At 34.7% G+C, this 16,489-nt stretch overlaps 1 protein-coding gene across 1 annotated transcript; it reads right to left on the bottom strand.

Moving 5' to 3' along the window:
* Positions 1 to 519: 519 nt before the first annotated feature.
* On the bottom strand, positions 520 to 9,960 carry LOC100808421 (topless-related protein 3). The gene is made up of 25 exons (XM_006604733.4): positions 9,610 to 9,960; positions 8,038 to 8,217; positions 7,824 to 7,937; positions 7,028 to 7,186; positions 6,505 to 6,679; positions 6,268 to 6,397; positions 5,878 to 5,993; positions 5,600 to 5,732; positions 5,407 to 5,516; positions 5,177 to 5,246; positions 5,033 to 5,106; positions 4,866 to 4,961; positions 4,693 to 4,785; positions 4,181 to 4,308; positions 3,829 to 4,063; positions 3,578 to 3,745; positions 3,406 to 3,489; positions 2,867 to 3,019; positions 2,670 to 2,780; positions 2,391 to 2,570; positions 2,177 to 2,305; positions 1,990 to 2,085; positions 1,459 to 1,641; positions 1,188 to 1,366; positions 520 to 1,057 (listed from the first exon to the last, which is right to left on the bottom strand). The coding sequence occupies exons 1-25, from the start codon at positions 9,687 to 9,689 to the stop codon at positions 841 to 843; spliced, it is 3,393 nt and encodes a 1,130-aa protein (XP_006604796.1). The 5' UTR covers positions 9,690 to 9,960; the 3' UTR covers positions 520 to 840.
* Between the last annotated feature and the right edge of the window lie 6,529 nt (positions 9,961 to 16,489).

Here is a 16,489-nt window from a genome sequence, read left to right on the forward strand (position 1 = left end):
GTTCAAGAACACTACAACGAAAGGAGGGAGCTACCCCACAAAAGCAATGAGGATTGTGGCAACAAGATGGACTAGCCCATGGGCCTCCCATAGAGTTCCCGTGAATTGGAATGACGCACCATTTGAGGCCCACTACCAAGGATTAGGCCTCGATGCTTGCCAAAACCAAAACACAAGCGACCAGCAAGAATATCGTTCCTCTAAGTTGTGATGGAATTCTAAGGAGTATCAGAGCCTATACCCTCTTCAAAAACAGGCCAACAACAATGTGCGAAGCAAGTTTTTGAATTATGATTATTGTACTAAAATGTTTCAGGGTCCCGAGTGTCATGAATCATGAGGAATATCGAGAGATGACTTACCCGATCCATAATGCAAGTGTCTACGTTGAAATTCTCTAAAACTACCCTAGCACAGCTGCTTCTCCCTCTTCATCACACGCTCTCCCTCACAAATAACAAATAACCCTGAAACATCGCACGTTCTCTCTCTTCATGACACAAATAACAAATAATTCTCTGAAAAGTCAGGTCATATTATTTCATCATATATAATCGCTCTATCACTAACGGATTTCATACAACAAATGTCAGGAGAGTGGACAGATTCACATTGTTGGCAAGTAAGAGGTACACTGCAGTGCAGTATAAATAATGTAATCGAGTTGACTAGAACAAATTTAGGTATACAAGACAAGAGCTTATATTTGCCATTTTTATGTCCGAGCTGACGCTGACAAGACCTTGATTTGGGACAAATGGGGGGAAATCAAAATCTAAAAATCTAAGGTGATCAAATTACAGATGGAAAGAATATGCTGGTATGGTACAATGAATGTTCTTATCTTTTTGCCAGGTCGGGTGTGTGGTTGCTTGTTGTAGATGATGATGCTGCCCTACCGTTCAATATTCCATTATCCATAGGTGGACTGGTTCCCCACTTACCTTCTGATTCACTAGGCTCTATCACTTTCACGGACCCATCTGTCAATCCAACGGCAAATTGGTTGGGCTCGAGTGGATGAGCCGCAACGACAACAGGATAAACAGACTGGTTCCTGCAATATAGTATTACACAATATGGACCACCAACGAAAATCTTCACAATGCTACATCCTTGAATAAATGCTCAATTTTTAATACAATAGAAAGTAAAATTTAGGTCTGATCTGTTGGGCAGAAACTTACCCACTTAAAGCTGCTGCAGGTGAAAAGTATGTGGATAGTGCAATACGGCATCTTAGTCTCAAGCTGTCGGCATCAAAAACCCCAGTGTTGCCATCAGAAAATGTAGCATAAATTAACTGACTGTTGCAGGAATAAGCTGCATATGATATGGGAGCAGCCAGAACATCTTGTGGAACCCACTGCAACAAATTAATTTATAAGGATGTCTCCATTTTAATATTTTTGACAGCAACAAGCAGCAATACCAATACTAGATAGAAAATCCTCTTACCTGCCTAATGCGATCCATCTTAGAGGCATCATATATTGCCAACTGAGTCTCATGGGCTACCAGTAACCGGATTTGGTCTAAATGGAACTGCACACGAGTGTCACCAACAGGAGCCTTTCCTGCGGGTAGTTGTATGGGAACTGATTTTCTTTTCTCCCATGTATCAATGCTCCATACACAAAGCTGTATGGAAATTATTTCAATTAAGTTGTTATGGGAAGGCACACCATATACTCACAGAAACAAAACAAAACAAAAAATTATATTGAACAACAAATTAAGTATCGGCACCTTCTTGTAAAATAATTTCAATGAAGTAAATTGTGATTTAATTTCATAATAGTCTAGAAAATACAAGCAAGGCTACCCTGTTATCCTTTACATAGGGAAGCAAATTTAAGGTAACATTGGATAATTACAAATAAACCAAAGAAAGATAACTAACAGAGATCTCCAAAACAAATTATTATGCACAAGGTTTTCCAAATCACCCTAAATCTAAAATGAAAGGAACACGCTTAAAAGACATACTTGAGCATCAGCACCAGATGAAACCAGGATGTTAAGACAGGTTGAAAAGGCTAAACCAGTAATTCGCTTTTGATGACCCTTCAATTTAGATTTCACCTAGAATATACACCCAAGAGAAAATATGAGACAAATTAAAAATAATAACATAAATCTTAAAATGAAAAAAACAGTTAAAGATAGTAATCACCTCATCCACTCTAACATTATATATGTGAATTGTTGAATCCTCCATCCCAATGGCTATGATGTTGTTATCTTGAGGGTGGAAAGCCAGAAAGGTAGAGGCAGGGGGTGGTGGCATGAATGTTGTCATTACCTGATAGAAAATAAACCATAAGTAAACAGAAAACATAGCAGCGGAACGGAATGTAATGGTTGTACTTGTATCTCTGGACATGTACCTTGAATGTCATCATGTTAAACAAAGAAATCTTTCCGCCACATGCAGACATAACATATGAGTCGTTCTTTGAGAGTGCAATGCAAGGAACAGCTTCATCAAGGTTGACACCCGTGACATCATTAGTCATAAGAAGACCACTGTTGGGCTGCCAATGCTGTGGAACAACACTAGCAGTTGCCTATAATCATAAAAACTTCAGAATTCTGCTCTCAACTGAAAGCAGAAAAGTAATAACAAGCATATAGAAGAGTAAGGATAAGAGAAGGATTATCATTACCTTCCCATTGGGATTTTGTTCACAACGAGCCCACTTCCACAGCTTCTGAACACCATTTGAACCAAGTGCCAAAAGACCAGCACCAGAGTTTGTATATAAAAGTCGAACAACCTATGTATGACTCTAGAGTTAAAGCAGTTCACAGTACACAGTTTACAATAGAAAATGGCAATCTCATTCTCATAAAATCAACAAACCTTGCTGGAAGAATCTGTACTGTCAGGCGTTGTAACTAACCGACATTGGACAGCATCCACAATTTCAGACAGCTGCCATGGTTTAGCTTTATCTATTCCATCTTCCACAGTTCTAGGTTTCTCCACATTTCGACCCATGGGATCAACTCCATTCTTCGTTGAAAACGGCATAACCAATCAATGAGTTGTGAACAAGTATTAAGATGCAGTATAAATTCATGACTATAAAGTAACTTCAAAAAATTAATTAAACCAAATAATTTCACAAAGAAATACAGACATCAAATAATAAAGATGTCCAAAAGATGTTAAGTCCTCCACGGTATGCAAGGGTATGTCATAGTGGAATTAAGGATACCAGGAGAAATTAAGAAAATAACAAGCTGGTCCAACATGCTTGTGTAAATATTAAAAGAAATGAAGCATTAGTTATAATACTTAAATATTAATTTCTAATTGTTAAGCTATGACTAGTATATCATAGTCATCATGCTAATATCATAATCAGGCATACAGAGTTTGCAGGGACAAATTCATACAAGAATTGGAGAAGGCCTGACTGGTGAGCTCCTTTCTACTTTACAGTTGACAGGACTAACATTAACAGCAGAAGAGCCAGATGCCTAGATGCCACAAACCAAATGGACAGTATAAAAATTTACTTTGATCTAAATATCGAAAACCAAGAAAAAGTGAAGAAAATATCACAACCTTGACTGCAGCAGATTCAATTGGTGACCTCAATGCTTCAAATCCTGGAGTTTCAACTGTTCTCAAGGATCTAAGACCATTGGCATTAGCAAGAATTTTGAATCCATTGTCTGCAGTAGTAACAGCAAGCACATTTCCTTCCTTGTTGAATCTCAAGTGCGGAAGGGCCTGAATAGATTCATACAATTATATGAGGAATGTCTTATAAAGTGTAAGCTATATTCCAAAAGACTTAAAAAAGTTATCTCCACCTGTAGTCCACCCTCTGCGTCAGTGCTTGTCAAAAGATTAATATTGTCCATGTCCCAAAATTTGATTTGGCCATCTTCACCAGCAGCCAAAAAGCAATTTTGGGTTGTGTCAAACTGCACGACACCAGCGGATTTCTTTCTGAACCCATTGTATGTTCTCTTAATAGCTCTTTCACTTTCATTCCATTCAACAAGAAATGATTCTCCATCTTTACTAGTTCCGCAAGAAAACAGTCTATAGAAATAATGGAAGACAAATAGGAAGACATGTTAATACGGTTTTATTTAATACATCTTAATTATCCATTGAACATGAAACTTAAATACTTATCCGCACCCAAATCCTTCTTACCTACTTCCATCAGCACTGTAAAGCATTGTAGTACACCAATGACCTGGGGCATCATAATCAACCCTAGAACCCATATTATCATATAACCAGGCTTTTATTTTGCCATCAATGGCAGTTGAAAATACAAACTGCAAAGTTACAATGACAACATTCAGTAGGATTAAAGGCAGTGTTTATTAATTACTAGAATAATACAATTATTGAAATATGTATGTGTAACTCATGTAAATACAAGGAACACTCTTGGGCTTTCCTAGAACCAAATGAATAATGAAAAAAAATTAAAAATATGGAATGGAAGTTGGCACTAGAAAGATGGAAAGCAAGATCACAATATGTGGAAGGGGAAGGAAGTAGTTATTCCCGTAATATTCTAATATCACAAATTCACAATAAAAAAACACATCACTCTGCACATAGGTAAAATTATAGAGTGATAGTCTATCAAATTATAACTTACAAAATCCAAAGAATAAACACAGAAAACAAATCACATCATATCATCTCTGTACCTGAATGCTCTCTTTGTGATGAGGACAGATAGAATATACAGGTGCCTCATGCCCCTCAAAGTTAAATAGTTTCCGTCCAGTTAAATCCCAGACCTATTAAGAGTTTCTTCTTCAGATTAAATAGATATACTATTTATGCATAATCCAAAATCACAATAAGTAGATTTGTGCACCTTTATCAACTTATCATCTCCACAAGTCACAATACAGAGTTGTTTATTCGGATGAGCAAATGCCAAGTCATTAACTCCACCAATATGGGCATCAACCTGTATCCGCAAGAAAATGTAAATCAAATTGCAATCACAACTTTGGTTACTTATGATAAGAATAATCTCACCTCTATACGCTGAGCCAACTCATTTGATCCAGTGTAGGCATACAAGTGAATCAAATGTTTAGTAAATGCAACACCTATAATAAAGCAATCAGTTAGATATTTTAACTGTGACAGTTTCAAAATGGTTTTGAAAACATCACATACCCACAAAATTTCCATCAAGGCTCCATGTGACACGGCTGACAGAAATAGGTGCATCTTTGACCATAGCTGCCTGTGAAAATTACCAACTATAAAATTCCAAAGGTTTTGAATTCTTAATCACCAATGACCACCATAGTAACACACTTATTGTCTGGTTAGCATAAATAAGGGTATTATAGAAAAGAAAATATTGTACAGTATATAAACTTGTTGAAAATGAAATTAAAAACCTGAAATGGTAATGAGCATGCTGAGATATCCCATATCTTGAATGGCTTTGAGACCAACCTGTCTCGCAACCCAAGCTCCCAAAGTGTAATTTCACCATTATTAGAACCAACTGCTCAATGGAAATATGTAGTTATGTTTATGTCAGGATATTAGTAGTCAGATATTACACAATTCAAAAATTATAGAAATTACCGAGAAGTAAGGTTTGGTGAGAAGGATGAAAGTCCATGCTTGTCACAGAGGATCCTTGATGCAATGTCATAGCCACTGTTCTTGGTAGATCATCCAGCGACCAAGAGGCTGGTCGAGCAGCAGGACATGAAACCTAAAACAATATATATAAATCATGGTGACACAAGTCTCAAACCATTACAAAGTCAGGAACCCTTTTCAGCTTAGAAGCAAAAAAATCATTGGCATCAAGAATACCCAGATAACATTTAAATTAAACACAAAATTATCAAAATTACCTCCTCTACAGAAGGAGCAGGCCGGAGTCTTTTCATTAACTGCTCATGATCAGCATTCTGATAATCCGCCATGCCTGCAGTTGTCAGAGGTGTTCTTGGACACTTCAAGATAGACACTGTTTAAAAAGGGCAGGAGCATTTAAGTCATGAAACCCTCTTGCACTGTGAAATTACTAAATATGTAAGATTCCAAGCAAAATTTAAGAGCATGCTCTCCTGCTAGCTTAGCCAAGTAAATAAAATTTCAGCTGCCAGGTCACCAATTACAATAATTATTTTCAAATGACGTTAAACAAGTGAAAAAGTCTAGGGTGTGTAACACGTAAAATTTAATAAAAGTTATGGTGAGATTTATTGGCAAAAATAAGGTAACCACCGATTTTTTTAAACCTGGATTCTGTGGGACAGGTATGGCAGATGCTGTGACAACAGCTGCTTGGACAGATGATGAAGCTGAGGCATTGGCCATCCAACCAGCCAAAGCATTAGCATTAGCAGTTGCTGTGGCAGGCAGAAAGGGCTATATGAAACAAATAAACAAAATACTAATTAATCAACATGATAAATTAGATTTGTAATTAATTAAAAATATAAGCAACCAATTTTTTGAAATGCAAGGTATCATACACCATGAGCACCAATTGAAGTATAAGCAGCAGGCTTTGCAACCGCAGCAACAGGAAGATTGACAGGTGTAGGTGCTAGAGGACCATTAGGAGGTGTACATGTGTGGTCAGTGAATAAAGTCTTTATATCCGGATTTGGCCTAGGGTTTTTGCAAAGCTGGTGTTGCCAATTTAAACTGCATTGATTAGGGACACAAATCGGTTAATAAAAGCAATGATAAGGCATAGCAAGTTAAAAATCAAATACATTAAATTAATAATAAATAACATATAATCAATTAAAACCATACGCAAAAGTCTAAGAGATATAATATTTGTACGTTCAAGAAGGCAAAGGCCAGACAATTTGCTTGCATTTGCCATGTAAAAAAGAATCCAATTAACTATGAAAAAATGAATTAAAAACACAGCAAAGCTGGTGAGGAGAGTGAGAAATAGAATCAATTAAAATCTTAAACTTGCCCTTTTTTTGGTATGACAGAAATAATAAACTGCATATTCATCTTCAACTATAGCATCTGTACCTTTGATTGATCAATGTCCGCAATCTTGATGACCTAAGGGTAGGGAAGATAAGTTTGTCACGGAAAAGAGGATTTGCCTCTATGAGCTTTTTTAGCTCTATCAACATAATTCCTCTAGCATTTTTGGTGTCACCGTACTTGGACAGCTGCTCATTCTCCCTGGCATTTGAAATTGAAAGGAAAAACTAAACAGTCTTACAATAAAAAGTCAACATGACACAATATAGTAAACTTAGTTCTTCACAATCTCCATCCTCTCTTGTTTCTAGAATTTTAATGAAGACTCAAGAATATTGACGTAATCAAAAATCAGATTGACTTCAATTTTTCTGATAACATAACGGCTTAATTACTGTTTTAGTTCATGAATTTGGGATGTGTGCTTTTTTTAGTCCCTGAAATTTAAAAAATGCTATTTTTAGTCCCTAAATTTTGAAAATTGCATTTTTTAGTCCCTGACATAATAAATTGACACTTTGTGGTGGTTTAGTTGTCTTAAATTAGTTTTAATTTTTTAGCCACTTGAATTTGTATTTGAAAACTGTCACAAAGTGCTAAAAAGCCCGCCACAAAGTGCTTAAAAACCGCCACAAAGTGTCAATTTATTATGTCAGGGACTAAAAAAATTAATTTTTCAAAATTCAGGGACTAAAAGAAGCATTTTTAAATTTCAGGGATTAAAAAAAGTACACCTCCAAATTCAAGGAATAAAACAGTAATTAAGCATAACATAACAGATGGGATACGAGACTAAAACAATGTTGTATTGTGTTAGACTATATGTTCAAGATATTACCTGAAATTACTAAGAGTTAACAGCTGGGTGATTTCTTTGTATAGTTCCTCATTGAAGGTGGAGAAAACTTTTAAATCACCCACTAATATCTCAACAGCCTTTGCCTTGTCTTGCCTAAAATTTAACAGCACCAAAGACAAAAACAACATGTGAAGTACCATCATAAGCACAAACAAAATTAGAAAATCCAAAAGAGATTCAAATTAATAGATACCTATCAAGTGCTTCTAGATATTTCTGCTTCCTGATTTCAAAGAATATTTTCATGGAGTATCTGTTATCATCAACTTTGGTAAACCCTGTTAAGTACTTCTCAACTTCTTCCCATTCACCAGCCTGTACTTTTTCCTCAAAGTACTTCATATTGAAGAAAAACCCAGATTCTTTCTCGAGCCTGCACCAGAAAAAAATAAGCAGCAATGAAAATGTAAAAAGTGGGAAATGTTTAGCAAAGGAAGAGAAAGAGTTTTAAATTAATTTTATTATCATCAAAATTCCAATGCATCTCAGCCTTCTACACGAAAGGAACTCTCATATTAGTATTACCATGAAAATATTTACAAGTTCAGCTTTCATATTCAAGTAATTCATTGACTTTCCACACTTCAGAAAACCAGCTAGAGTAACAGCCAACAAAAGAAGTGCAGTATATAATTGTCTTCCCCTTTTTAGGGTAATTGCAGTTGTGACCATGGTTATAGAGACTTCCAAAACCTTAATATTGACAACAATTATGTAGCCACAATTGGGGTTGCAATGTGAATGCAGAAAACTTTGAAAAACTGCGGCCACAATGGTGATTGCAGATCACAATTTAAAACCGTAACCATGTAAATCCAGCAGGATGATTGAATATTAACACAGAATTAGATAGTAGACAAACAATAGGATTTTTATAATGCAATCGTCAACTAGATAATTCACTGTCACGTGGTTCTGTAATTATTTATCCACATTCAAATTAAAAGCTTCTTGGATTAAATCATTACCAGGATATCTATTTGCTTTAAGACTTAAATTTGAAAACATTCCTCCTCTCATTTCTCTAATTTTTCATTTCCAATACAATTCACTGTCTAGAACACCATAGCTTAAGCTGAATGCAAGGTTTTAAAATCGATCTTCAGCAGCCAATGTCAAGCTTTTGGGAGCCAATGCAGCCGTATTAGCTACATTTGTTCTCAATTTTCTTGCAATATTAGAGATCACAATGAAACTGCAACCCCAAATTAAATCCTTGACAAAAGCAATTACACAAACAGGGATTGAAATCACGTGTTCCCTTGTAGCGGACATTCCCCTAATTAAAAAGTGACAATTAAACCTTAAAGAGTGTTTCTTTTTAACTCCGTGCCCGTTTTTAATTTGGAAAATCTAGGATAAACCAGAGAAATTATTATATGGTCCGAGACATCCTCGTGTCTCATGGTCAAAGCTAATCTCCAAAAACCACATGGCACATTTTTGTTAACTATATCTCGTAATGTCAGAGATTAACCGAGACCATAGACATGGGATGATCCCATATCATACAATAATTTCCCAATAAACAGACAGCTAATTTATAATGACACTTACAATTTCAACAAGCACTCCACCCACTAACAATAATAACAGTAAAATTTTAACATTTCAAAAGTTTCCCTCCATTTTGTGGCACGAATTGCTGACTCCTACACATTAATTTTTATTTTAAGACACAGATAAACCTTGCCAGGGAAAGAGGTAGCAGAGATTAGGAAAACAAAAACAAAATAACATCAAAGTAAAATAAAGGATTGCTTACTTGTGCACCGACTCCTTCAGCTTCTCCTCCTCCAAAAATTGGAGTATCAGAAATACTAATTCTCGGCTCAAAGAAGTCATAGCTGCTCCTCAAATCGGAAACGCGTCAGTAATCTCGATCTTCGAACACCGATCTTCAAACACCGATCTTCAAACGCAAATACACCATAGAAAAAAAAGAAGAAAAAATCAAGCCACGGAGTGTCCACAACCTCAAATTCCTCAAGAATTTATAAGTTCTTGAGGATTGCAGAAGCTCCGAGTTTGAGAAATTCTAGGGTTTGAAAAGCTGCTGATAAGAGGAGGAGAGAGAATGGAGAGACTCGGTCTCGCTATCTTGATGAGTTGTTCAGAGGGGTCTATCTTTTTTTACTGACCCATCGTAGATAAGTACAACTAGTTATTTGATAAGTACGATTACTTATCAGAATACGCTATCCTTTTGTGATAAGGCAATGACGAGTGTGGCAGATTCCAAACTGATAATTCAAATTTGGTGAATATTTGCAACACACCTCCACTAGGTCCCATCTGTTCAGTACTGTGCTTTCCCTTTCAAGCTATAATTATGCAATTAATTACCCACTCAACTCAACTCTTCTTTGTCTCTCGTCTCTTTATTGCCATAAGTTGGAGTCTTTTCAACAAGGTATACCCACGCGCCAAAAGTATTTATTTTGGGGACCACAGCTACAATTTGTCGTGTTTTGTGACTATTTTATTCTTTTAATGCTCCAGGTGATTTGGCTTTAAGCTATCTCTTTCTGGTCTACAAATTAGGCAACCAATCCAGAGTCAATGTTAATATTAGGTAAGTTTTAATAACATGAATTAAAAAATAATTTAATAACATTATTTAACAATAACACCATTTAAACAATATTTCATAGAAAAAATATTTATTAAAGGATAAATCTATTGCAAAAGGCAAATGTTAACCAACATGCTACAAACATTCATTAAAAAATTAAAAAGAAATATTTTTATTAAAATATGCAAAATTATGTTGTTTATAATTTTTTAATATTTTTTATGATTTTTGTAATAAATATTTAATATATATATATATATAAATATATATGAATTTCAATTCAAAATATAATGCATGATATTCGGAAAAAAAATTAGTGGTCTATAAATTCAATTTTGCAAAAAAAAAAAGATTTAGATGTTTGTGCAAACTTCATTTTAATTCAAATATTCGTTTATAACCGACAAATATGCACTTTCACCCTAAAATCAACTCACAAGTATCACAATTACTTTAGAGACTATGGTAGGGGAAGAAAAAGTCTGAGTAGAAATTTTGAAATTTAAATTTTAGAAAAGGAAAAAAATTCTAAAAATCAATATTTTTTCTATTTTCTCTTTAACTAAATAAAGAAAAATATATTGTTATATTTTTTGTTTTCTTCTTCCTACCTAAACATAATTTCAGGAATACTATCTACTTTTTTATTTTTCTGAAACACTAATTCAAATGAAAACAAATATATTGCAATGCTAAATAAATTAGCATAAAGAAAAAAAATAATAAAAAATTAATATAAAAAATAATTAAAACAATAAAAAATATTTTTAACATTTTTTTCAATTTTTTAATTAACTTTAATTTTAAATTTTTTACTCATTATTTTCTTTTCTCTCAAAGAGATATAGGCATAGTTTGAACTTTTACTGATTATGTCCTTGAAATAAGATTTAAAAAATGAAGAAATGATGAAAATTATTCATTCTACTCTTTTAATTTTGTTAGAATGAAATGGAGAAATTGTTCATGTAGAATTCATTAAAAAAATGTTATTTGTATGAATAGATTCAAGTGTGTGTGAATTTATGGCTCTTTTATTTTTATCCATTTTTTATCCAGGAGACAAAATGCCTTCAACATATAGTGTTTATCTCTTTTTACTTATTCTTTTATTCATTCAAACAAAATGGATAGAAATTTCCCTCTCTTTTATTTTACTATTTATATCCATTCAAATTAAGACCATAAAAAATCCAACAAGACCAAATCCAATCATAATTTAAACTAGGCGGAGACTAGGGTATGTAAGTAAAACTTGTTATGCACCGTGTGAAAGTTATGACGACGTGATCACAGCTGTTAAATTTTGTTGATTTTAAATCAATGGTTCAAAATTTTCTTTCTTTTTTATTTTATTTATTTTCGTTTTTCTTCTTTTTCCTAATTTACCCTTGCCTTTTCTCTTTCTCTTTCTTCCCTTTGTCTTTCTGATTCTCTCTCACTTCTCTCCGGCGGCGCCACCTTCACCGTCAGCCTCTCCCCTCCATGTCCCACGAATCAATCCAAGCATGCCATAATAACATTTGATTTAAGACAAGAACAATAATCTCCAACAATATAATCCAATCATTAATCAATCTGAAACAACCTAATGAGGGTCTGCTGCAAACATGTCGAGCATCGTCAAGGAGATCCTGGCGAGCCCAATACAAATGGCGAATCAGGTTTCGAAGCTTCCGGAAAAGGCCCAGAATTTCCGGCAGGAATGTCTGGAGCTGAAATCCAAAACTGAGAAGCTGGCGGGCCTCCTCTGCCAGGCCGCCAGGAACAGCAACGACCTCTACGAGCGTCCCACGCACCTCCGCGTCTATGCCTCCGCCGACGAGCGCGACGACAAGTACCTCGGCCTCCCTCCCATCGCCGCCAACGAGCCCATCCTCTGCCTCATCTAGGAACAGGTCGCCATTCTTCTCTCCGGCGCTTCCTTGGACGAACATTCCGACGCAGCCGCTTTCCTCGTCTCCCTCGCTCGCGACAATGATCGTTACGGGAAACTCATCATCGAAGAAGGAGGCGTGCCACCGCTGTTGAAGCTTCTCAAGGAAGCGCCATGATTCGTGGGACATGGAGGAGAGAGGCTGACGGTGAGGGCAGCGCCGCCGGAGAGAAGTGAGAGAGAATCAGAAAGAGAAAGGGAAGAAAGAGAAAGAGAGAAGACAAGGGTAAATTAGGAAAAGAAAGAAAAACGAAAATAAATAAAATAAAAAGAAATAAAATTTTGAACCATTGATTTAAAATCAACAAAATTCTAATAGTTATGATCGCATCCTGATAACTTTTGCACGGTGTGTAAGGAGTTTCACTTACACACCCTAGTCTCCGCCTCTAAACTAGTTTATATTTTGGATACATATATAAATAATGTATATGGAGGGTTTTGCTTTCTTTATTAGAGCATGACATGCAACAACTATTAGATAAATTATTAGATGTAGAAAATTGTATCAAATCATGTAGACAAACTTCTTTCGCACCATGCAAGAGTAAAAGTTGACCATTAGATTTATGAATTAAAAATATGTATGGATGAGATTGGTTTGCCATATTTTTTTTGCTTTTGATTTTTCTTTCTTTTTTCTTGTTACATCCTTGTTAAGGTTGAAGATGTCGTCGCCGCAACGCTTGAGGGAGAGGGAGACATGGGAGCCGACGAAGGCAATGACTCTAGTGACAAGGAGGGAGAGGTTGGAGGGGAAAGAGTGGCGGGCGGACATGGCGACACACTTTTTCCAATAAGAGCTGTCCCAAGAGTCGTTGAGGGAGCGACGATGGGGGGAAGCAGAGGGCGGCGATGGTGATAGAACGAAGAGGAAGAAGGAAGACCAGAGAGTGAGCTTGGAGAGTGAGGAGTGGATACGAAGGCGATTGTATGGGAATTTTTTTGGCTTCAATTTCGCTAGCGTGGAGGGTGCATGATCTGGTATAGAGGAATAGTGGAAGGGAAAGGAGGAGAAGCTTCTTTCCGGCATAGAAAAAACAAGGGAAGGGGAAGGAGGAGAAAAAAAAAACTTGTGTATGGTACGAAAGAAGTTTGTCTTTCATACCTTAAACTCGTCTAAGATACTATGCAAAATGTAACCTCTTCCATTCAAGAATAAAAGTGGTTTTGATTGCACAAAAATTCATGTGAATGGAACTCGATAATGGTAAGAAACTTTTTCCCAATGTCTTTAGAAGAGTATTTGCAAGATGTGATACGATAATTAATGACCTATCAAAGAAAGTCACATGAGAAATAAAGAAAATGATATTGATTTTAATAAGGACATTCTCTCACGATATTTAGCCCATTTATCAAGATAAAATTTGGAGGTCAAATAAAAAAAATGACGTCTCAGTTAGGGGCATAGTGTCGTGTTAGAAAAATCCACCACTCAAAAAAATGCCATTGACAAAAAAACCTGTAATCGACCTCTTTGTGTAGAATGTACGTAGTGCCTACTTTTCATGCCCATGCACACACAAGTTGAGATTTCACAACCCTTTTAGAATCATAATATGAATGACATATCCAACGTCAATACAAGTCCATATGGTTGTGATTTTAGATAACCATGGATATTGAACAAGTGGGCCCATTGGTTAACAATTTACCGAGGAACGTCGCCCACCAAATGATCACACTAAAATCATGGTGCAAGAGGAATAACTTTTGTCTACATTGTTGCACATGAAAGGAACACAATCAACGAAGTTGAAGATTGTATATTTCTTTAGGTTTTAATTTTGATCTTAGCTTTGATATTACATGCTAAACTATGGTTTATGTTGGCATATATAATGTATTGTTTGTTTAGATTAGGTATGTGTGATTGTTAGGGCCGGATTAAATTTTGTGCCCTCTAAATGAACATAGTAAAACCAAAGAGGAACTAAGCCAAAATTGTCAACTTTATTTTCGAAATTGAATCGAGCTAATAATTGATTACAATAATTCGTAATCAATTACACTAAGTTTAAATCAATTTTGGGAAGCAACATAGTTACTGTTGTAATCGATCACCTATCAAACTAATCATTTACATCATGTAAAGAAACATGTTTGTGTAAGAATACATAGTCACTATTTTAATAGATTACACTTTGTGTTAATTAATAACATCAACAAAAACTCCAGTTCATGCAAAAATATAGGCCCTTTGTTTTGATCGGTTAATTAATTTCTGAACTTGCCCGTAATTGACTGAAAACTAATTAGTCAGTTACATGATTATTTCAGTCATTGTATCAATTAAAATCTTAAAAAAAATGTACAAACCCACAACTGTCATTTGTGTCAAAACTCTCATTTTAAAACTTAACTTAAAATCTCAATTTTATCTTCATAAATCCAATATATATATATATATATATATATATATATATATATTAAGATTAAAAGAAAATTATTAATAATGTTGATCGTTATAAAAGAGAAAATCTAACCTTAAAAGGTTTAAAAGAAAAATAAAATTATTATAATAATAAATAACATAATTTAAGTATTTTTAAAGAAAAGAAAGAAAAATTTACTTATTACTTAATCATAATGTGTAGACGCACTTTTGAGTGAACTGAAGGTAATTAAAGATCATTTATTTAAAATGTTCACAACTCTTATAAAAAAGTATTTTTCGATCTACACAAACTTAAAAATTGAATCTCTAAGTACTTGGAGGATGAACATAGAAGAATTTTTTTAATTAAATTTGCAAAAAAAATTCTTTTTTTTTCCTAAATCAAACATAACTTATGGATTCGATTGATTTTTAAAAAAATAAAAGAGATGTAAAAGAAAATTAAGATAAAAAATATAAAATATTTAAATTAAAGTAAAATGAAGAAGTGTAATATTCACATTAATTATAAAATTTTTATCTCAAATACATCAAAAGTATAATTAAATCAATCACCAAGAGACAAAATTTATTTACCGACAGTATCTATAACCCATTCATAATCCTCACCTGCCAAATTAAGTGCTAAAAAAGTATAAAGTAAACACAGTTGAATCTGTGGTCAATGATAGTTTTTGAGTCCATTTGTGGCGTTATTACACTCAGGTCTATTCGAGGCTGGATTATTTCCAACACCAAACTCATCAAAAGAGGCCACGTCTCTCCCTTTAATCTTTATATACACAGATTCTTCTGGCCCAGAGCTCCACAACTTATATGTAGCAAAAAAACATAATTTGTATACCCAAACAATCTACTAACAGTCTAACATCAACATTTGTCTGTCTGTTTCCCATTCCAATTCCATCAATCATGCCAAATATTCATAATTACAGTACTAATTTTTTAAATATCTAGGCAACGTAGCTCCGAAGTTTCAACGTGTCGAGTTTTCAAACTAGGCATTTAGATTAATTAAATTTTTAACAAAGGAGTAAGTTGTGGATCCCATGTACGCATCCTGTCCAAAAAAAAAATCATTTGATTAGAGGGAATTAAATTCATGTAAACATTTCACATTTCAAAAACTGCAAGGCGTATTTCATGTCATGCATTAATTTCTGCCGACAATAATTTGCGAGAGTTTGAATTTTGAAATGTGAGAAGTTTGAATTATTGATAGATGTATGAAAAATGTCAGAAAATCTTATTGAGAGTGGATTAGGTGGAGAAGGCCCATTAGGTGGAGTTTTTTTAACTATATTATGAATAGAATAAACTTTAGTGAAATATGGATTAAGTGGATTAGATGTTGCGTGAAATTCACTTATAAGTCTATTTTGATAAATGGAAGTCCTACGGAAGAATTTAAGGGTAAAAGAGGTCTCTACCAAGGGGATTCCATAGCCCTCTTCTTTTTCATCATGGTGGCAGAGGGTCTTGGTGACTTGATGTGAGAAGCGGTGAAACAATATCTTTTTTGAAGGTATTCCCTTAGGAGAAGGGGACTTTTCTTTATCTATCCTTCAATTTGCGGATGATACCCTCTTCCTAGGAAAACCAACTTTAATGAACGTCCTCACATTAAAGGCAATTTTGAGGTGCTTTGAAGTTGTTACGGATCTTAAGGTGAACTTTTTTAAAAGCAAGCTTAGGGATGGAGTGGAACAAAATGTCTTGTGTAGATTGGCAAC

This window comes from Glycine max, chromosome 19 (genome assembly GCF_000004515.6).
Source record: "Glycine max cultivar Williams 82 chromosome 19, Glycine_max_v4.0, whole genome shotgun sequence".
In the NCBI taxonomy this organism is placed as follows: Eukaryota; Viridiplantae; Streptophyta; class Magnoliopsida; order Fabales; family Fabaceae; genus Glycine; species Glycine max.

Excerpts from the sequence above, each read along its gene's own strand:
- LOC100808421 (XM_006604733.4), bottom strand. The coding sequence starts at position 9,689 with ATGACTTCTTTGAGCCGAGAATTAGTATTTCTGATACTCCAATTTTTG. Across the intron at positions 7,938-8,037 it reads TATCTAGAAGCACTTGATAG|GCAAGACAAGGCAAAGGCTG; the intron begins GTATCTATTAAT and ends GTTAAATTTTAG. Across the intron at positions 6,398-6,504 it reads CTTCAATTGGTGCTCATGGT|CCCTTTCTGCCTGCCACAGC; the intron begins GTATGATACCTT and ends TGTTTCATATAG.